At 33.2% G+C, this 22968-nt stretch overlaps 2 protein-coding genes across 4 annotated transcripts in view; one reads left to right on the forward strand and one right to left on the reverse strand.

Annotated features, from left to right (window-relative positions):
- LOC135835557 (odorant receptor 22c-like) overlaps positions 1-22968 on the forward strand; it is a 64585-nt gene that overhangs the window by 37768 nt on the left and 3849 nt on the right. For both annotated transcript variants that reach the window (XM_065349879.1, XM_065349878.1), the window contains exon 3: positions 5572-5657. In XM_065349879.1, coding sequence (XP_065205951.1) covers positions 5653-5657 — 5 coding nt within the window. In that variant the 5' untranslated portion in view covers positions 5572-5652. The remainder of the gene's footprint in view (positions 1-5571; positions 5658-22968) is intronic.
- On the reverse strand, positions 9926-13579 carry LOC135835546 (uncharacterized). 2 transcript variants are annotated; one of them, XM_065349865.1, is made up of 7 exons: positions 13382-13578; positions 12092-13288; positions 11887-12021; positions 11575-11811; positions 11313-11501; positions 11003-11236; positions 9926-10456 (listed from the first exon to the last, which is right to left on the reverse strand). In XM_065349865.1, the coding sequence occupies exons 1-7, from the start codon at positions 13408-13410 to the stop codon at positions 10288-10290; spliced, it is 2190 nt and encodes a 729-aa protein (XP_065205937.1). In that variant the 5' UTR covers positions 13411-13578; the 3' UTR covers positions 9926-10287. The 2 variants fall into 2 exon arrangements, with proteins under 2 accessions (XP_065205937.1, XP_065205938.1); XM_065349866.1 differs by lacking the exon at positions 11003-11236 and having other exon boundaries at positions 13382-13579.

Below are 22968 nucleotides of genomic sequence, written 5' to 3' on the forward strand. Positions count from 1 at the left end.
CAGCGATCTAAAACGCGATTTTTTAAACAATTTTTTGATTTGTTTCAAAAGGAAAACGAGTAATTAAAAAGTACTCTGGGGGACCAATCATAAATAAAACGCCAGTAATGTGCCATTTCACTTTTTGAAATTACTTATTTAAAATTGTTATCTGTTTGTACCCCTTTTTCGTCCCTTCGCTCCATATCACAATTTTATTTTGAAATTAGAGTGATCTTCACCATGATTTTTTCACTTTTCAAACTGGTGGATTTCAATTTTGATGTCAATTGAATTGCATACTCTTTTCCGTTAATAATACGCGCCCAGCAGTTGCAGTATTTACGGCAAACTGAGTATGCAATTCTATTAACACCATTAGTGATTAGTTCCTCGATCGTAGCCTGTCAGAAATTCGGTCGTAACTATCTTGAAGGGGGGGGGCGGCGAATGGTCGTCTCTCTGCCTGACTGGTCTCTCGAGGCTCTCTAGGTGCCTGCGTGGCTTCTCAAGGTCGTCTGGTTTCCTGTCTGACTTCTTGAGGCCATTGACCGGTCTATTTGGCTTTCCTATGTCGGCTGTCTGTCCTCTCAAGGCCATTGACCTGTCTGCATGGCCTCTTAAAGTCATTGACCCATCTGTCTGGCTTCCTGTCTGGCCTCTGAAGGTCATTGATCCGTCTGCCTGCCTCTCTCATGTCGTTTGCCAGGCTTCTTAAGAGCACTGACCTTCTGTCCAACCTCTTGTGGTCGTATGTCTACCTGGCTCTCTGGCCTCACGAGATTTTCTGTGTGCCTGTCTGCCCTCTTAAGGTCATTGACTAGTCTGTCTGGCTTCTTAAGGTCACTGACCTGCTGACTTAGCCTCTTATGGTTATCTGTCTGTCTGTCTGTCTGTCTGTCTGTCTGTATGTCAGTTTGTCTGGCCTCTCGAGGTTGCCTGTGTGTCTATCTCCCTTCCTAAGTCCAATTCGTATGCCCACCTGTCTGACCTCCTAAGGTCATTGACCTGTCTGTATGTCTGGTTTTTATGCCATTAACCCGTCTGTTTGGCTTTCCAAGGTCGTACATCTCTGTCTTGTCTGGTCTCTGAAGTTCATGTATCCGTAGGTCTGGCTTCTCAAGGTCGTCTGTCGACCTGTCATGTCAGGCCTCTTGGCAATTTATTAATTTTCTTTCAAGTTCTTATGAGTCATATTTTGGTACCTGAAAGTCCTTTTTAATACAAGTAAAAATTCCAAAGATTAGGTAGCAATTTTTTCGAGTTTTGAAAAGTGTAGCATAATGTCTGGAATTGAATGCAATTTTTTTTCAAGTTCTTAACAGTCAGATCAAATATTGTGAAATCAGATAGATGCTCTAAGCATAGTAAATTTATCTACCCCCCCCCCCCATTTTCAAAACTCTGGTGTAATATTAGAATGTCAGGGAATATGACATAATACTAAAATGAGAGAAATACGAGTAGGTAACTACGTCACTACTTCCATTTTTTTACCATAAAATATACACAATCCTGCAAACATCAAAAAAGCAACTTCGATAGTGGGAAATTTGACTTTGGGTTCTGAGTTTTGAGTTGCATGCTCTTTCAGATACCTACACTGCACTCTCTTCTCTTTTCATTTACTTCCTATCTTTTTCAGCGGGCTTGTAGGAATATTTTTAGGTACCTATGTACCTTTTTTCGAATTCTTTTTGATATTCTTAAAAAAATACGAAACAAAATATTCTTTTAAAAATGAGTATAGTTGTTTACACTATTTGAAGCCATGTTTTCTCTTTTTAGAAGTGTAAAAAACCTTATAAGTGGTAGTATAATATTGTTTATTTTTTATGCATCATCAGTAGGATATTTATCATAGAATAAACAGTTTTTCACAGTAAAAATAAACAAATTCAAATTCACCACGTACATTCCGAAACACTTCACATTGTACTTTCTTTGATGTAATGCCAGCATAATTGATAATTTTTTACGAGATTTCGGCAGCAAATAGTACCACGAAGTGTTGTAAATAGAATCCATGATTTTTTCATTCTGTAACATTGAATTTAAAACTAGGTATACATACATAATTATGACGATGATTTTCAAGATGTATCCACTAAAGTAAGTTTTTCAAAAAACTCATAAGGTAAAACTGAGAAATGAAATTCGTGCTTGAAAAGTTTCCAACTAGGCACCTATTATTTTAGAATTTAAATGTTACATTTATTAACCCTCAAGTTCAAAAAGATATAATGATGATTGATAATAAATCTAAGCCAGTAAAGTGATCGCCTTATTATTTACCATATCATACACCACTTCAGCCACATTGCAAAACAGACGAAGTGCCACTGTTTCATGGATGACCAATGATAACATTTTCATAATGTAGATGAAATCGTCGGTAACCTAAAATCGTAACATCGTGATTCATATACTTAATAACTAATAAGTACTCCACATCGTATTAAAACGCTGAAGTAAAAAGTAAATATAAATGCCTACCGTTATTAAAGAAAAAGCAAACAAAACAGTTGACAAGATGTACCATGCGAACACTGCTGTCATTGGTTTATGTAGAAAATTTGTTACATCTGTTACATAGCTGAAATTAAAATTTAAAAAATCAAACTTCTTTTAAGGTTGAATTTGAACATAAAATATGATATAAGTAGGTAGGTAAAATCTTACTTGTGAATAAAAGCAAGATATTCGAAAAATTGAACGAAACCATCGCTGATTGATTTCTCATATTCTAGTTTTTTCTTTTCCATATCGCTCTCAAAGTAGTAACAGCTTTCTTTTTGGACTCGCGTGATGTAAAATTCATCAACTGTCATGTATTTCTTGGTATTCTGGTCGATAATACTATTCAACTGATGGTTGATCTCCTCCACGTGAGTTTTTAAATTAGCCACGATGTAAATTATAAAAATAGTGAAAATAAAATATACCAAGAGACTGGCCGTAGAGATCATAAACTCGAAACATTTCTTCGTCATGAAACTGTAAATCGATTCGGTTTTCCAAATTGTATAAAAGTATGGAATAATTTGCACATCAGGATGATCAAATCTGATACCAGGTGTTGTAATGAAATATAAATAAGGGCAGAATACGCAAAAGGTACTTGAAAATAAAAACAATGCTATTTCCATTGATGATTTTCGTTCTGCATATTTTTCACCTTCTCGAGTTATATTTTTCCCTTTGAAATTGGGGTAATTCGGGTATTGACCTAGTATTCTACCAATGATGTGTTCTAATAAGTTTCTTTTAATCAAGAATAATATTTGTAATAAAAGTCCGCATAGGACGCAAAACAAAAATCCTAATATCAGTGCTAAATAACGAAGTTCATCTGTTTGAAGAAGTCCCACCACCATACCAGAGATGCATGTAAGTGGTCCAATTATCAGATACACTGCGAGTAATCGGGTGATCGGGTTGTTTTTCATCATCGTCGTGTATTCACAACATTTGATTATGAAATTCAAAAACATCCTTGCTGGAAGAATGGAATTTTTTAGTAGAATGATATTAAGTAAGTTATAAAACACAAGTTCTATCAAATTGATGAAAAACACACTAAACTTCTTTTCAAAAAAAATACTCCACAACAAAATATTTAAACGTATTTTTTTCACCCTATTTGTTCCAAAAATATAGCCAAATTTATTCTACGTTGCCGATTATCATTTTGAAATTGAATAAATAGGTACAATTATTTATAAATGTGTGATGAAGCTCCCGTATTAAAATTGGCAATGTCGACCTTTTTGTGTAATTTTAGTGTTAAATTCTATGGGTAAATATGATTAAAATTTTAAGCTGATTTATTATTCTTCAACATCGTTGCAATATTCATCAAAGAATAAACAGTCTTCACAGAGCTGATGAAAAGACTCAAGTTTACCAAATACACATATTCCAAAACTTCTGAGTTCGTATTTTTATTGACATTAACATCAGGATGATTAGATTGCAAAATTCATACAAGATTTTGGTGACAAATAAAGTTAATTCTTGATTTTTTCATTCTGTAATAGAATACTTGTCTATTACATATATTACTTTTCATTCGTTTTCAGTAGAAAACATGCGTTGCATAATATACTGGGTGTTCTGTAACAATAATGTCAAATTATTTGCCTTCTAGTAGGTACAGCAACCCAAACTTCAGTAGTGTGATTTTGTTTGTCGATTTTAGAACTGAAGGGGCAAAATTGTGGAATACATAATAATATTTTAGTGTTGATTTTTCATGATTTCCTACCTAACTCCTTAAACATGGAAGATATCTTGAATATGATTGCGCCATGCTTTGGGTGGAGCACAAAGAAGTTTTCTTAAATTATAATGCACTTTCAAAATTAAAACTGTTATGATTGATTTAAATTTTCATATCGCTATATGCGCATTCAAGTTCGAACATAAACTAAATATGAAGCAAACCTTTTTTGTAGAGGGCATTCATTAAGTTATTTTCATTTTTAACAAATCACAGCTCCTTTAGCTTCAGAGTTGATCCAATTTTTTTTAAGACTTTTTTTTTAGTACTTCTGAAACGTTTCAATAATTAAAATGTTATGCAACTTGAAAAATCAATTAGAAGTACCTCAGTCATAACTTTACTCCTTCATTTCCTGGAGTCAGCGTGCTGAATTACTCTTGTGTAGTTTGAGTTGCTGTGTTGCTAGGTGGATTATTTGACAATCTTCACAGAACAGAACACCAAGTACATAGTTACAAGTACTTGAAAAATCATAAGATATTACCAGAATTATTTCAGCCATGTTGCAGAATCAAACGAAGTGCTATATTGGAATGAATCACCAATGACCCCATATTCATAACATTGTATTTGTAGATAAAATCATCAGGGACCTTATTATGAGTCACATAATTGTATTACTTAATAAAAAGTAAAATTGAAAATATGTAAAAAATGACCATTGATATTATTTACTTACATCTTACGCAAATAAAAATAAGTAGGTAGAGGTACATATTTAACGGAGATTGTTAAAATTATGTAAGTACATTATCAATTCGAATTCGCATTTTTACTCTGCACCATCAGTACAACATTCATGACCGAATAAACCATCCTGACTGCATATATAAATAGGTTCAAATTCACTATGTACATTCCGAAACATTTGACTGTGTATTTTCTTTGGCATAGGGCTAAAACTATTGAAAAATTTTTACGCGATTTTGGCAGCAAATAATACCAAGAAGTGTTGTAAAATGAATCCATGATTTTTTCGTTCTGCAACAGACATTTGAAAATCAAGAATGTAGCGAGCGATTTAAAAATTTGGATTTGAATTGACAGAATAATTTTTTTTATAGGTGTGTCTAAATTAATCGAAAGGATCAGTTTTCTAGGTGCTCGATTCTTTTCTGGTTGGATTTCTAAAAAAAAAATAGAAAATTTAAAAATCTGCTGAGGCTCTTTACTCCGAACCCTCCTCAATCAATTAAAATCATCAGAGGTTTAAAATGGGTGTTCTGTTCCCATTAACTTCATATAATTAAGTTACATAGGTAAGTAGGTAGGTACCTACTAATTTTATTCTCATTTTCTGCTTCCAGATACAGAGTATACAAGATTGGGATTGTACGAACCCATGAGTCGGAAAAATAGAACTAGAGAAGAATCGAAGAAATATTTTCATGAGGTAAGTCGAAAGAATTCAGAAATTACTATTAAGTATTAAGAATATGTATAGTATGTACTTATGAATTTCCTGACTATAATTGCTCCTCTGCCGCAATTATGGCTGGCCTACGTATGATTTTGATGGGTTTTCGATGTTTCAAAATTGAGGGTTCAGCCTATCTACGATTTAAAGCAGATGACAAAGACCAAAATATTGTTCAAAACCTGAAATTTTTCTCACATTTCTCCAAACAAAAATAAGCATTTACCTTCACTTACTTAAAAAAAAAAAATCTTGATAAAGGTACGCGATTTCCTTACCATTTGATAGATGATTTCAGCCCTACTGCAGAACAGACGAAGGGCCACATTGGTATGAATAACCAAAGACAACATTTTCATGAAATATATCAAGTCATCAGATGATACCTAATGCACAGATCACTTTATTGAAAGTTTCATTAATTAAGTCTATCGAAGAATTAATGAAATTATTTACCTACTTACTTTTAATGTGTAAGTGAATAGAATTGTCGATGAAAGATACCAGGCGAATATGGCGGTGAGGGGTTTGTGTAGAAGTTTGGTGACATCTGCAGAGTAACTAATAGGGGGAAAAACAAAAATACTTATTACTTACATACGTATACAATTCATAAGAAGGTTTCTGAATAATGTAGGTACCTAGTCATTATTTGACGAGGTTGGTCAAAATCTAACTCAAATCCAAGGTCCATTCAAATTTTAAATCTGTACCAAAAATTAGATCCCTGATCTCAGATTTTTTCAATTTTTTTTTACTGAGATCCAAAATGATCTACTGAGATTCTGCCTAACCTCGACATTTTAAAAAGTACTGTAGGTATATAAACATTTCACTGAAACGTAATAATTTGACAAAACTCACCCGTGAATGAAATTATGATACGCGATAATTCTGACAAATTCTTCTTTGAAAGATTTTTCATAGCGTTTTCTTCTTGCCCGATGATTAACATGTTCGAATATAAAACAGCCACATTTTTGGGTAGGTGTGATGGTCAGTTCGTTGAATCTTAGATACGTTCTGACATGTCGTTCAATTACATCGTTTAATCTACGATTGATCTCCTCTGCATGAAATTCCAAATTAGTTATGGTATAAGTCATAAAAATAGTGAAGAGATTATAAGCGAGAAGACCAGCTGCAGAAATGGTGACTTCTGCAATTTTTTTGGCAACGAAGCTAAATATCGAAGAAGTTCTCCAGATTTCGTAATAATATGGAACTACTTGCACATTAGGATGATCAAAGCCAATATCAGGGTTAGTGATGAGATATAAATATGGACAGAGTACCCACAAGGAACTTGACAAAATAAAAACTAATATCTCAATTTTCGATCTTTCTTCTGCTCTTTTTTCAGCGATTCGAGTTATATTTTTATGAACTCTTATGAAGTGTGGATACTTCAAATGCACACCGAGTACTCTATTTATTATCTGTCTAAGTAGCTTTCTATGCACTACGAACAATATCTGCATTGTGCATCCGAATATAATGCAAAACACAAATCCTACTATTTGAGACAAGTAACGAATTTCATCAGTTGCAAAAAGTGATAGAGTGATCCCTGTTACTGTTATAATTGGTCCGACTATCATGTATACTCCGAGAATTTGATTGGCCGTGTTGTTCTTCGTCATTGAGAAGTATTTACAACATTCAATGATGAATCTCAAGAACATATCGAATCAAGCCTGCAAAAATCATGCTCGTAGATAAGTTGAAAATGCTTCCGGATGTATTAATTTTGAGATATTTGTATGTAGGAATAATAATTAATTAGATATGTAAAAAGCATTCTTACTTGCTCTTTTGATGATGTCTATGAATGAATAAATTAATATTACTCGTACTTATGCAGGCATGCGGATTAAAATCATTCTTTTAAAACAATTGCCTATACTCGGATACTTAGCTTGGTTCAGTCATTATTCATTTTATTTGAGAATAACTGAGTGAATCATAGGTGGATGGATAGGTAACTTTTTTGATTGTGATTGAATATTTTGCCAAATGGTCATTAAAAATGAATTTCTTCCTGGTTTTTATTTTAAATAGACTTAAGTACCTGCCAATTTCATGTTCTCGAATGAATTATTTATCGAAGTGCCTACAAATGTACATAAGTAAGCTATACTTAATAAGGGACAATGTTTTATTCGCCCAGTGCATATTTTATTTACCATTTACCGAAGGTAGGTATACTTAATTGTGGAAAAAAAACGAATCTTTACTTCTTACCTGGAAGACATCCCAGTGTTCATATCTAATAATTATTACACCAATATTTTTCAGTTTCGAATATAAAGATAAGGTGTAGAAGGGGAGAGCATTTTCTAGATTTTCTACGTATTCTTGGAGTCATGGACTGAAATTCGTCTCAATTTTTTTTTTTTTTTTTTTTTTCATTTGGCGAGATATCGGTCAAAAGTTTATTCCGTTCCTTTGGGACAACAAGGGGCCTTATCAGATTCGTTTTTAAGCATCAAAAATCGGAATAAATATCTATGCACTAAGAATTAGCCTATCACTTTACTTTACACCAAGTTGGTATAGGTATTATATACTCGTACGTGTGATATTCAAGGGCTCAAAAACACCCTCCAAACCGAACAGTTTTCATTTTCAAAAAATAAAATGAGTTGAAAAATGTCTCTCAAAAAGTAAGATACGGGCTGGGTAAGGGGGAAGAATACGAATTCAAGAAAAGCACTCAAGGTATCCACTTCAGCTTTGAGCGAGAATACGATTTACGATTTTTAGAAAAAGCATGGTCTGAAGAACTTCCATATGATCAAAATTTCAGCTGCAAAAATTCATTTTTCAATTTTTGGAAAATTTTTGAAAATTCAAAGTCTGTGTCTTTCATGAAGAAGATCATAATGTGGTAAAATTGAGGTCGAAGTGGTGTTATGAGTTTTTTTTTTCAGAGTCTTCAGCTTGATTTCAAAATGTTGAATTTCTCAGATTTTTGACGAATTTTTGGATACCGACCTTACCTGTCCAAATAGTCTAATTTTCAAGAAAAATATAAAAATTTTATGAAATTGTGATAAAAAAACTAAAATTTTATTTACTCACGTATGTCCTATTTTTTGATGTCTTGAATCGGTTTAAAGCAGTTTTAAGCCTTTTTGAAGCATTTAGCAAATTTTTAGATCTTCCCTTTTCTGAAAAAATGGTTAAAAAGTAATGCTCAAGCATTCGCACGTTTTTCTGAAGATTATCAAAAAGTTCTTGCTTTTTTTTTTAGAAAAGAGTAAGTTGCGAAATACTTAGTCTCACTTTTTGACAAAAATTGCTGAGTTTTGCTTTCTGCCAAAAATTTTGCGGTCTCGATTGGTTAAATATCAATAATTATTAAAATGTTTTGTTGGGTAGTCACCTTTTTTTTTTTCTTTTTTTTTTTTGGAGAAAAAGCGAGTCGAGCCCTGCTTGTACATGCATACAAAGATGAGTTTGCAAGCCTGCTTTCTTTTTTCTGCGAATATTTTTTTTAAATCTTCGAGTATCGTTTGTTTTTTTTTTTAGGTAGCTGAAATAAATTTTTGGCATTCATAACTTTATTTCAGATTTTTGAAGAAAGCTTTAGTATTTTTTTAAATGAATAAAATCTTTATAACATGTTATTATTGATCTTTATTAGGTATTTATTTTTGTTGAAATATTTTACAATTTTTTTGAATTTTTTTCTGTTGATTTTTTTGTTGGTTTGATTTATATTAATATGTACATATACATAGCGACGAAGTAATACATAATCAAGGGCGGAGATATTAATGTTCAAAATTATTTTATTGCAATACTCTCCAATTTCATTGTTTCAAGCAAGCATTCATTTCGGAGTACTTGAATTGTTGATTTAACATTCAGAATAACATTATTATTGAATTGGTCTGCTAAGAAGCTTCATTTTGATACCACTGGGTTAGTCTTTCTTCGATTCCTCGTCTGTTTGTTTGAGAGAAAAGGAAAAAATAAATTTTAAAAAAACGGAATTGAAGCACCTAATTTATTTTATTTTTGCAGACAAGTACGTATTTTACGTATTCTTATTTGTATTTTTAAATCGCTAAATTATTTTGCGAAGCTCAAGCAAAAAATGCTACTACATTCGAATTAACCTCAAAATGTCCGAATATGTATAGTTGCCGAAGAATGAAGAATGAAAATGTTTTTTTCCACCTGAAACGATAAAACTTATAAACGAAAAGTATATTCAAAAAATTCTCAACAATCTTTTAAATGAAATTTTTACGATTTATTTGTAGAAATTAAAAAATATAAACTCACAAATAAGAATCTCTAAAATACTTTAGTTCTTTAAATTGTTCTGAAATAAAATTAGCAATAGGTATAAAAAGAATAAATTTCATTACTGAAAATGAAAACAAACATGAATTCAAAAATTATCACGCAATCGTGAACATGTCAAATAACTAGGTACATACGAATATATTAATCATATGATATTAAAGGAACTTTAAAAATAATAATAATAATACTATGGTAATAATCGTCATGAACGTAACAAATTAAACTAAAAATCACTTTTCATACAAGAGTGGCTAAAATTTCCGGCTAAAAAATAAGTAGAGTTGAATCATTGGCTTGGCGGTATCAAAGATTTAACTACAGCGGAAATTGCACTATTAATCGTAGACGGCGAAAGTATTCTCAAAGCGCACCCTTTTACCTTCGGCTCTGGTGTCGTTGGTCTTCGCTCATCAGCTGCTTCATTACTCGTCGCTTGCTGAAGATCTTCTAGTGACCTGTTTTTAAAAATAGTTAACAAGATTTTAAAAACATATAATGAATAAGTTATTTTGAATTTGATGAATCTACAAGTCTTCTGTCTACGAGCGGATTGCAAAATTTTCATGTTTTCTCAAAAAATCTCCCTTTTAACGCTTGGGTACTGGACTAACTTCATTTTAAAATTCTCAAAACATCGACGAATACCTTTTTTAGTATCCTCAATTTCAAATAACAAGTTGAAAATCATCAAGACCAATCAAATAAACTTCATAGCGATGAAATATGCATTCCAATGAATCGAAAAAACGATTACTTGTAATAAACACAATAATTCCGTGCACAAAAATGATGAAAGAGAAAATTTTCTACGCTACTGCACGCCGTATTTATCGTCTCTAAAAACTGAATTAATTCTCTCAATACGCAAAGAACAGAGAAGAGAGATGAGAGATTTTATTAAAGAAAACATCAGATAAATTTACGAGTAAAAGCAAAGCTTGAATAGGATACGAGCATCGAAGAAGTTTACAAGCGTCTCAAAGATGTACATATAATCTTACGTTTCCGGTGGTAGGAATTTTTCTAGCGGCGATATGGAATATTTGTTGGGATGTTTCTTGATTATGTGACTAGTTAACCATTTCACATTTCTGAAATGTCTGGTACAATAGGGACATCGATAATATTCAGGAAATGGATCAGAGTGACATTTCAAAATGTGCGCATCAAGTTTATCATATAATCTGTACTGAGCTGATGGACGATTATCTTTCTTACAAACTTCGCATTCTCTACTACAAATTCACAAATTATGCAGCATTTCGTCACGAATGAAAATGAATTACTAATTTTAATGAAAGCACATCTTACGTCATTTTTTGAGGAGCCGCAGGACGGACAAATACTTCTGATTTTTTTAGACTCACGTTACGTAATGTAGCGAAAGAACTGAAGTTACGCTTATTCTTGTTTGAGATTTTATTGTGAAACCGAGCACGATGGTCTTTAAAATCGCTTTCGAACAGGAACACTTTAGTACAATCCCTACACTTGATCAGTCTGAAAAAAGTGAAATAAAATGTAGTAATTTGAGAAGTGAATTGAAAAAAAAATGAGAACAAATGATGCGCACCTTTGTTTTAACTTTGAATGTAGATCTTGGTTAGAATGCGCTCGTTTTACATGTTTATGGTAATTTTGTTTTGGATGAAAGTGTCTCCTGCATTGACCTCGATCAGTATTAAACAGGCAGCGTTTATATGGTGGAAATGTACAGGGATGCTTTTCAATGATGTGATCGTCAAGTAAAATATGAGTTGCGTATGTTTTACTATCATCTAGATTTTCATACTCGCAAATGTAACATTTTCTAAACAGCAAAAAAAAAAAATACAGAGAAATGAAAATAATTCGCATTTTGAACAAAGTAATGAATGAATCTTACATGGGTCTAAAACTCGATGAATTCGCAGATGGTGATGAATGATGAATTGTAGAACGTTTTGGGACAGATTCATCAGAATTTGACGGAGAAGGACACGAACGTTTCAATTTCTGCGCTTGGTTCGTTTCAGATCCACTGAAAAAAAAAACACGTTAAACACATTTTTGATTTAGGTATCTCGAATTTGATTAATTTCACATTTTACCTCGGTTGCAGTTCGACTATTTCACTCGAAGAATCATAACCATCTTTCGAATCAGTTGACTCAACCATTACTGGTAGTACGGTATCGTTTGGCTTCTCATCGCTGTTTTCTTGATCGGGGATTTCAATATTTTCTATACCATGATTCGACGAAGATTCATCATTTACGTTATAAAAAGTACCGTCCGATGAGTTTAGTAATAGTGAAGAGGGCTCGTTGTCCTCAGCATTTTGTTCTTCGACACATAAAGATGCGATATTACATACAACGACAAAACCTGACTGAAGACGTATCGATGATTTTTGTACTAATACGTCGTATGTAGAAGAAACATTATTTTGTGATGATGATGTTGAAGAAATACATTGATCTGGGTTCGGTGTTTGTGTAGATACCAACCTCTCCTTCGGTTTCTCCACGTTAGTTGATGAAATTATAACAGACGAAGAGCTGATTCTAGAATCACATCCAGTATCAATAATAGCTTCATCATCATCTTGAATATTTCCAGCATTCGATTGATCGTTATTTACTAAAGGTGCTGGATTCAGTGTCGATTCCGATACAGGAGTATTTTCCGAAACTGTTTCACTAGAGCAATTATTCGATGCAATGATAACCTCCGAACGTGTATCTTGAACTGATCGCAAAACATCAACACAATCGGGATAGCTTTCAGTAGATTTTGAAGGATGATTATCAGTAGAATACGAAAGTGACTTGGAATAGTTGTGCATGGCCAGACACTGAGAGAATGGCAACGAATCACTTTCATCATCGCTACTGGAAATACTCAACACTTCGTTAGTATCGAGAGACTGAGAGAATGACAACGAATCACTTTCATCATCGCTACTGTAAATACTCGCCTCTTCGTCAGTATCGGTAACATTTTTTGTAAGTTCTGAGACGCCGGGTAAAACTTTTTCATCATATTTGTGGATTGCCTGCTTCATTACATTAATTAAATTGTGCACAGAACCAGTTCTCAACTTTCGTTCTAATTTTTTCACGATCACAACCAGTCTTTTGTTGTCTTCCTTGATTTTCTGTGTTTCTTCTCGGGATTGAGTCAACTTCATCTGTAGCACATCGTTTTTGGAATTCGCTTTGGCAAGAGATGCTTGTAACATTTTGCAAGTTTTGTTCAATTCCATCCATTTCAAATGTAAAGATCCCATTCGCTGCACAATAAGGCTGTTAAATGTAACAGAGATATAAGTGAGTGCACAGCCAACATAGGAATTATTTTAAATTAGATAAAGTGTGGTCTTCTGTAGAATTACTTACGTCAAATCTTCTCCATAGGAATCCATCATGAAACAGAAGTTTATGTAACACTAATTGATAATTAATGAGGATTACGATGTTATCACATTGTAATTAATTGAATTAAAAATTAATAAATTACGATGATATCAGGTGTTATCAGAAATTCAAGTTGCGGAAAGTGGTCAAAATGTCGAATTATTGTGTTATTTTATTACTGTTATCAGGGGATTTCGATGTTATCAAAAAGAAGAGAAAATTCCCATTATGAAAATTAGAAAATTAAATAATCATGTAAAAAATGGGCGTTTGAGTGATTGTTTCAATGAAATACAATATAATCTTTCATTTTGCATCGAAAAAATAATTCGAAAGAACTTTTCTCGATTGCTATTCCATTTTCAAATTTTTACTCAGGGAAATTTTTTTCCCTTTTTTGCTTATCAGAACATATCTGTACTCTCAATAGTCAATGTTGTTCAGAGATCAGAGACCACTTTCCGCAACTTTGATCTTCAAGAACTTTTGAACAGGGAAAGGTACAGCTTTTGGTAAACAATTTGTTTTTTGTGTGTTGAATACAGCCAGTTCCCCCATCCCTGCTCCTCCTATCATAAAAAAGGATTTAAAAGCGATCACGCAGTAGAAGCAGAACGGCGTGCAAAATTAGGCAACTTCTTCAACACATATGTATATATGTAGTTTTATTGCACAGTCGAATTTGCATTTTGCACTTTTTGCAGGGCTGGGATGTGAACCGTCCAGATTGAAGTAGGAAAGGGAAAATAAAAATAAAAAATCACGGGTCTTTGGAAGAGACTGAACTTAACTTATAACTAACATCAATTTTTGGTAGGTACTACCTAAGTACTTACCTAGGTAGGTACTCATTAAAAAATAAAAATTGAAACATTAAATAATTATTGAAACTAATTTAATCATACTTGAACATTTTATTTTGAAAAATGAAAACTGACCTTCCCACGACTTGAATAATAATCTGAACTTTAAGTTCATATGTAGGTAGGTATGAACTTCATAAAGCACACCAAGTACCAGCCCTCAGATTAAAATTTGACTATTCTACGTTGGTCTAGATGCATTGTAATTTTTGAGGATGAAAGAACGTCTTACCCCGAACAATTTTCTCTGGAAAGAATGAAATTGATTTCATTTTTAAAAAATCATCGATGCATAATAATTTTCAATGATTTAGCTGGAAGATCCAAGTCTCAAAATGCTGCAAACCTTGACCTTAGGTGTGCTTTTTTGTCACAATTCTTTCATCATTTTTATACATGGTGGCGTATAAGGTAAAGTGTCCAAATTTGGTCACCTTGAGTTGTTTTTTTTTTTTTAATAAATGCAATCTGGCAAATCATAAATCACACTTACCTTCGAGTAAGTATTAGCTTCACAATCATATCAATTAAAAGTAGAGCAAATCCTGTATCTTTTGAACGTCTTACTTTCGAAAATGGGAAAATGGGTATGAAGTCTCCTCTCCACGGATAGTTTTAAATCGTACCTAGATAAGTTTTTTGCTTAAGTGAACTCAATGTTTGGAATTCCAACTGAACAGAAAAGTCTGGATCAATATTAGAATGCTATTTCTGAATTTTTGACATGATTTCAGCAAAATCATCAATTTTCATTCAAGTTCTTTACAAGTTGGATTTGATACTCGTTACGTTAAACATTGGTTGATCAAAATTCATTTTCCCCCAAATTTTTCAAAAGTCAGCGTCACGTAAATTTTGGAAGGACCCCCAATGCAAAAAACATACCCATTACCCATGTCAAAAATAAAAAATAAAGTTTATGGACAAAATTTATTTTTGAAAATTACAACTTTTTGCTCAAAAATTACCATTTTAAAATTGCAAAAATTCAGAAGTGGCTAGTGGCCACAAAATTAGGAATAAAAATTCACTTGACTCAAGTATAATTATGTAGGTACCTACCTAGTACCTACAATGCTGAAAGTTTACGTATGTATAGGCACTCTAATACCTATACATTCGATTCGCTTTTCGCTGAATCGATTAAAAAACGTTTTGAACAGTTTTTAGCAGTTCTGGAGCTTCCAGAAAATTATTGAATGTTCAAATTACCGCAAAATTTTACGCAACGAAGTTGCAACGCTGAAATTCACTTTCCACTCTAATTTCAACGTGTTGAGTTGCCTGGAGGTGGTTATGGTTGCAAACAACAAAGTGGCTACTTCAGGGTAGGTGGCCATAAATAGGTAATTAAATTATTTACGAATTTCATTTAAAGCAAATCAATCAGCTTACTTTTCTTAGTGTTTTACTTTTTTTCCATTACCAGTACAACATTCATTACTGAATAGACTGTTCTGACAGCAAATATGAATAAATTTAAATTTACTACGTACATTCCAAAACTTTTAACTACATAGTTTTTCTGGCATAAAGCTAGAATAATTGATAGTTTTTTTCTTGCTCTTGGTAACAAATAATACCATGAAGTGTTATAAAACGAATCCATCATTTTCCCATTCTGCAACAAAATCCGGTACACAATGCATTTTAAATACCTACCTATAATTTATGAAGTAGTTTATAGGTACCTAAATCATGATTACTTCATTACACTGTATAGAGATAGACTATAGATCTATGTATTAGGTACTAATGTAAGTACTCATATGTAGATTTATTTACTACGTAAGTACGTATCTTAGATAGTAAATACTGGTAGTAGGTTAGGTACCGTATTGTAAATGCTCTCAGCTTCATCGCAAAATAGTCGAAGGGACATTGTGCTATGAATCATCAATGATAACATTTTCATCGTATGAATGGAATCTTCTGTAATCTGGGTAAAATAATGCTTAGAATTTTATTTTCAGCATGTGATGTCGATGATATGTAAAAACTAGATATACCTTCAAAAAAGTAATGGCAAACAAAACTGTTGAAGAAATGTACCATGCTAATAATGCTGTCATAGGTTTGTGTAGAAGTCTGGTAATATCCATGACGTACCTAAATTTAAAAATACGATTCGAATAAAAAATGGAATCAGATACCTCTACCTACCTACCTACCTACCTACCTACCTACCTACCTACCTACCCGGATACTTAAAAAATTGAATTTCTGTAAATTTTCATAATAAATTTTCTTACCCATGGATGAAATTGAGGTACACGATAATTTTAGCAAGTTCTTCATCAATGGATTTTTCAAATTCATTTATCGTCTTTTGACTAGTATTTCCTAGTACAAAACTGCCACAAGTCTGGAAGCGTTCGCTCGAAAATTCATTATACATCATGTATCGACAGATATGGGTATCGATAACATTATTCAATTGACGATTGACTTCTTCAATATGAGATTTTAAATTCACTATCGTATAAATTAGGAACACAGTGAAAATATAATAAGCACCGAGGCCAGTAAATGCGAACCAAAGTTCAATAAATTTCCACACTAAAAAATTACTAATCGACGCATTTTTCAAACTTGTGTAGAAAAATGGAGTTACTTGAACATCGGGATGATCTAGTCTAATACCAGGTTTCGTAATGAAATATAAATAAGGACAAAATACGCACAAGGAACTAGATAGTACAAAGATCAGAATTTCAATCGCTGATTTTTCTTCAGCTAGTTTTTCAGCCCTTTGAGTGATGCTTTTGTCGATAAATTTTGGAAAATTTGGATGCGTACTGAGTATTCGAGTCATTATTTGAGTAATTAGATTCTTATACGCCATGAAAATTACTTGTAAAGCAAATCCAAGAAGAACGCAGAATAAAAGACCTAGAATAATAATCCTGTAACGAATTTGGTCTGTTTCGATGATGCCTAGTATCATGCCTACGATCATTATGATTGGTCCGGTTATTGTGAATGTGCTAAATGTTAGGATGATCTTATTGTTTACCATCATTAACGTGATTTGGAAACATTTTATTGTAAAATCCAAAAACATTCTGAACGATCTGAAAAAAAAATCAAGTATTAGTTTTACGTGGAGAAATATTGCTACATTCAGATACCTACGAATAAATCAAATGCATTTTTTTGTTCGTACCTGGTGTTTTTTTTTCAATGTTCTCACCGATCTCGTTTGGTTATTAAAATAATGGATAGGAAACAATGTGTTTACATGATCTTCAACTTTTGAAATATCTCGTCAAATTATTTTCATAGCTTACCTACTCGATAATAAGGAAATATGTTACCATCAAATGATACATTTATTATTTGTAAATTAATAGGTGCGTAATCAAATTGTAGGAAGGTACATAAATACAATATGTTTTTCTTACCTTCCACGTCTTCTTTTTATACATTTTTAATGCAAATATGAAAAGTTGTGTGGAGTGTTATTTATAATAATAGCAATCATTATTGCAATGCATACATGTAGTTTTAAGTAGGGTATCAAAAATTAATTTGCGTTATTTCCCACTTACAATTCAAAACGGAAAAAACTACTTTTCTATGTACCAAACAATTTAAAATTTAGGAATAGGTGATACAACCAGCCAAGCACACATTCAACTAGACACTAAAAAATTCCCAGTAAATAATAATTAAGTACCTATTTACTTCATATTGGGTTGTTAAAACAAAATGAACTACTCTTTGCACCATTGCATTGGTTATTTATTTATTTTGAACTATTCTGACAATGTTCATAACTGAATATACTATTCTTAATGCGGATACGATTAATGTTAAATTCATCGTGTACATTCCAAAACTGTTCATTTGATATTTTTTCTGACACAAAGTCATGGTAATCAACAAATTTTTACGAGATCTTGGCAGTAAGTAGTACCAAGATGTGTTGTAGAGTGAATCCAATATCAGTTCATTCTGTTGAAAATTTTCAGATTAGTGATATAAACTTGAAAATTAGATGCTAGAATTCTACCCTATCGATGATCGATGGCAGACTCATCAAATTAAAGAGATTTTAACGCAGGCTTATTGATTCATCAAAATGCAAAAGGTAATTTTAATTCATCTTACAATTTTTTGAAAATTTACCATTGCTAAAAATGCAATGAATGAGCTTGAAGCTTTAGGTACAATTTCATAAACCGAGTAAAAAAATAAAAAAGCTAAAGACGATCCATTGTTTCTTTTTTCTGATGGACATAAAATTTTCATCTGTTTTTTTTTCATCTTTTAATGAGTTTTGTAAAAATTTAAATTTTTGGTTCATTTTTAATTTAAAAATAGGTAAATTCAAAATTTAGTCGAATTGCTGCATAAATCTGAAATTGGGTTCATCTCCTATTTATTTGGAATCAAAACAGCTTTTTATGGATCGTAAACGACAAATTTTTCATCCTCTCTCCAAAAAATAAACCTCGATGAAAGATTTGGATTTAAACTGGCAATAACAGATTTTGAAAATGTGTTCTCCAAATTAATTGAACAGGTCAAAATGAAAAATTTAATTTTGGTCTTTTTTATAGCTGTTATTTCGAGGCTAAAAAATTCAAAAATCCACTGGAGGATCCTGAACAGCTTGAAATCGTCTAGTTCCAAAAATTTTCACCCCGTTAAAGTACCTACTTTATTATAAAGGATATGGGTCAGTTCAAGCCCTGTTAATTTATTGAGTCTGCAATCGACCCATCAGCATAATTTACCATATTATTTATAATTTCTGCAGTGTTACAAAAAATATGGAGCGATATTGTGTCATGAATTGCGAAGGAGAGTGCCTTGATCATGAAAAAGTGATTCCCAGATTCCTGCAAACAAGTCATCATCGCAAGTCGACTCATTTCATAGAATCTACTAAATACTTAAGCAGGTATTTAGAATGGATGAACATATTTTTCTGTTTGGAAGAACCGTCGTGCACAATTACAACTTTTTAGGTTGTTTTTTTCGTTTCAGTTTACTAAATTATCGACTTAATCAGAGGTCACACTTCATTGATTTAAGCATGAAAATTCCAAGTACAGTCGTCTGGGCTTCAGTATTTTAAGGTACATCTTGTAAGTCGTTTACTTACGTATAAGAAACCTATCAGAAATAGAACCGTGGATGATAAATACCATGCAAATATTGAACTCATCGGATATTTCCAAAATTTTGTCACATCAGCAACATAGCTGTAAAAAATAAACACACCTTACAAAATACGCCAAACAATATTCAAAAACTCAAAAATATATTGAACTATAGGTATTTATTGTTTATCTATCATAAGTACCTGTGTATATATTGATAATAATCGATAATTTTGTGGAATTCTTCATCGAAAGAATTTTGAAATTTTTCTCTCCAAGCCGGATCAACCTTTCCAAGAATAAAACAATCATCTTCTCCACGCATCGTATGGAACTCGAATAATTCCATAAATCTCCTAACCCTAGTATCGATCATATCACTAAACAGAATATTAATCTTATCAACGTGAACTTTAAGGTTTATAATAGTATACATCATGAAAAACGTGAAATTCCAATACGAAGATATGGTCGAAAAGGAAATCAGACCTTCGAAAAAAGACTTGAGAATGTATTTCAGGAAAGTATCCGTTTTCCAAAACGTATAGAAAAATGGAACAACTTGCAAATCAGGATGATCAAAAGTGATATGAGGATCGATGATTAGTTGTAAATATGGATAAAAAACGCACGAAGCACAAGATGCTATGAAGAAAATGATCTCGATTCTGAACTGTCCTTCGGTTAGATTCTCAGCTTCTCTAGTAATACTTCCGCTGAGAAATTTTGGGAAATTTGGATGCTGGCATAAAACTCTGTCCATTATCTCGGGCAATAGTTTTTTATGCATTCTGTTTACAACCTGAAGTGAAAAACTAAAAAGTACGCAAAATACGAAACCTAGTATCGCCGTTATGTATGAGATTTTTGTGGTTTGAAATAAAGCAAATGCCATGCCACTAAATTGTAGAAACATGCTAGAAATGGTACATAAAAAAACCACCTCAGAATGATTGCGATTTTTAAGTATCCCTGCTGTGAATTTATAAAACGTGATTACGAAGTTTAAAAACATATTGAACTAATTTGAAAAATAGTATATTACACCATAAGGGGCGAAAGTGGACGTTTTAACGACGAGTATTGTTCACTGAGCGAGCCGAAGGCGAGCGAAGTGGACGAGTTTACTGAACGAACCGAAGGTGAGGTAGCAAAATTTACTCGTCGTTAAAAAGTTCACTCTCACACCTTATAATGTAAGATATTTTACATTACGAATTATAAGAAAGTATACGCATTCGTCGCTGCTATGTGGGGACCATGGTATTCAGTTGAGTCTTGAGTCTCTGCAGAATACAGAGTATAATATTGTGCAAGTTATTAATTTTAATTACATGGGTAATGAAATATGTATAAGATAGATAAATCGTTATTCAAACAAAATTCGAACAAACACAGCACATGCACATGACGAAAGAACTGACCATAACAACACACTTTTGACTTCACAAACAACAAAATAATTCAATGCTTGATTAACGCAAAACCCAGAAAAATCTCAATAATCTCATAACAATGTGTTACTCATGTAAGCCTACTCGCGTTCGTTATCTTTTCGATAGGTTTCGGCTGGTGTTTGGTTAACGCGGGTGGAAAACTTCTGTACGTGTTTAGTTGACGCGGGTCGAAAGTGCCGGGATGAAAAGAGGGCTTTTCGCCCCGCATAGAAGGGGCGAAAGTGTGTACTTTCTTATCATGAGTAATGTAAAAGAAGTTTCTCTCGTCAATTTTCTCCTCGGCACAACCAAATATTGTCCACTTGAAGCTAAAATAGAGGGTCGGTCGTATACAAAAAATAAATATACTTAGGTAGGTAGATACATTAGGTGTATTTGAAGTCGTCGACTTCGAATTAGTGAGTTGGACAAAAATATTGTAGCTAACCAAATTCAAAATTAAGCATGTGTATGTCTTACCAGGTTTTTTCTGTTTTTTTTTTTCAATTTTCCCCAATCCGCACCAGGCGGTGGGGGTATTTTATTATTAAAGAAAAAAAACAATCTTAGACTAAGGGTTACTAGAATAAACACGTCTCTAAATATAATTACAGCTTCGCCCAAAATCTAAGCAGGGGGAGAGAGGGGAGAGGGGGAGGTGTGAGACGGATTGTCCACTGCGACCCAAGCCCCTAGGCAGTTGCCTAAGGCCCAGTTGTCACTTCCTAGGTTTTGTTTCCACACATACCTGTTCTGATCACGACTAAGCCCCCAACCTGTCTCAGGGTGAAGTTTGAACTTGAAGGGGGAGTGATTTTGCCTAGGGGTGATCCCAACAAGTTAGGTCCCCTAGTTATTGCCACGAGGTTTATTTGGACTTTTTGTGGGGCAGTCAGTGCACTTGCTTAGGGCTTCTCACCAACTGCATACAAGAAAAGATTGTACTCGTATTCTATATTATAAGTTTAGTATTTTTACAAGTATAGAAAAATATTATACCTAGTAAATTTTAAAATTATCTCAAGATTCAGGTAAATTCGGTCCTGAGTATTTCATGTCTTGAATTTGGCTTCGGGCATAATTTTATTTACAGTTGACAATATTGGGTTTTGACGTCTTGTTCAGGTGATCACGCTGTCATGTTTGGTGGGAGGGTGCAAACTCTCAGAGCCACTGTAAGGCCCTTGAAGCACTCTAGGAGCGCTTGTTTACCTCTAGGAGCGCTTGTTTACCCACTTGACAAGAGATTTGCCAGTTAAGCCGAAATGCCGGTTGATTTTTGTAAATTTGCCGTTTAATAGGCGCGCAAAAATGACAGTAAATTTACCCTAGAAAAAACGCCGGTTAAAAAAAGCTACTTTTTATAAAAACAGCCATTTAAACAGCCGTTTTTGACCAGTGAATGGCAGAATTTTTTATTTGCCGAACTGCAGGTTCTCACAAATCAGCTGTTTTTTATTCACCGATTATAGTGCACATGCGCAATGGGTATTCACAACTTCTTTTTAAACAATTGAATAAAAGTACAAAGTGCGGTACATGTATACTGCTTGAAAACTATAATATTCACCTTGCAATGATAGCTGCGTGGTTAAAGCATTGGATCGTCAAGCGGGAGTCCTGGGTTCGATCCCCTTTCGGGCTAGACATTTTTTGTAGATTTCAGGTTTTTATTCGGCGATTTAATGCATTAGGTATTTAAACAACCAGCCGATTTTTCCCTGGCGTTTTTTTAACGGCAAATTTACTGTTATATTTGAGCCGGCTTTTTCACTGGCTTTTTTTATCAGCGAATCTATTGTCAAGTGGGTAACTAGTGGCCATTCAATCTTGGTACTGTGATTTTTGTGATGTTTAGCTCAATGCATTTGGCTGCCAGAGCTTTCATTGTTTGTACAAAGTTTCCTATTGTTGGCTTGCCCTTGTGACTTTCTTTGGTTACTGCATATATAATGTAGTTCTCTTTGCTGTATATCTCCACCACATCACCCACTTTGGCACCCCTTGACTTAGAGTGTCAACATTGCCAAAAGCTTGTCTGAATTTGACCGCAATGCCCTTACTCATCTCAAAGTCCTGGCTAACATAATGTGCCAAGGCATACTCGGGGATTTGCAGCATTAGGTCGTCTTCTAGTTCTTCTATTGTAAATACTCCAT

This window comes from Planococcus citri, chromosome 2, assembly GCF_950023065.1.
Source record: "Planococcus citri chromosome 2, ihPlaCitr1.1, whole genome shotgun sequence".
Lineage (NCBI taxonomy): Eukaryota > Metazoa > Arthropoda > Insecta > Hemiptera > Pseudococcidae > Planococcus > Planococcus citri.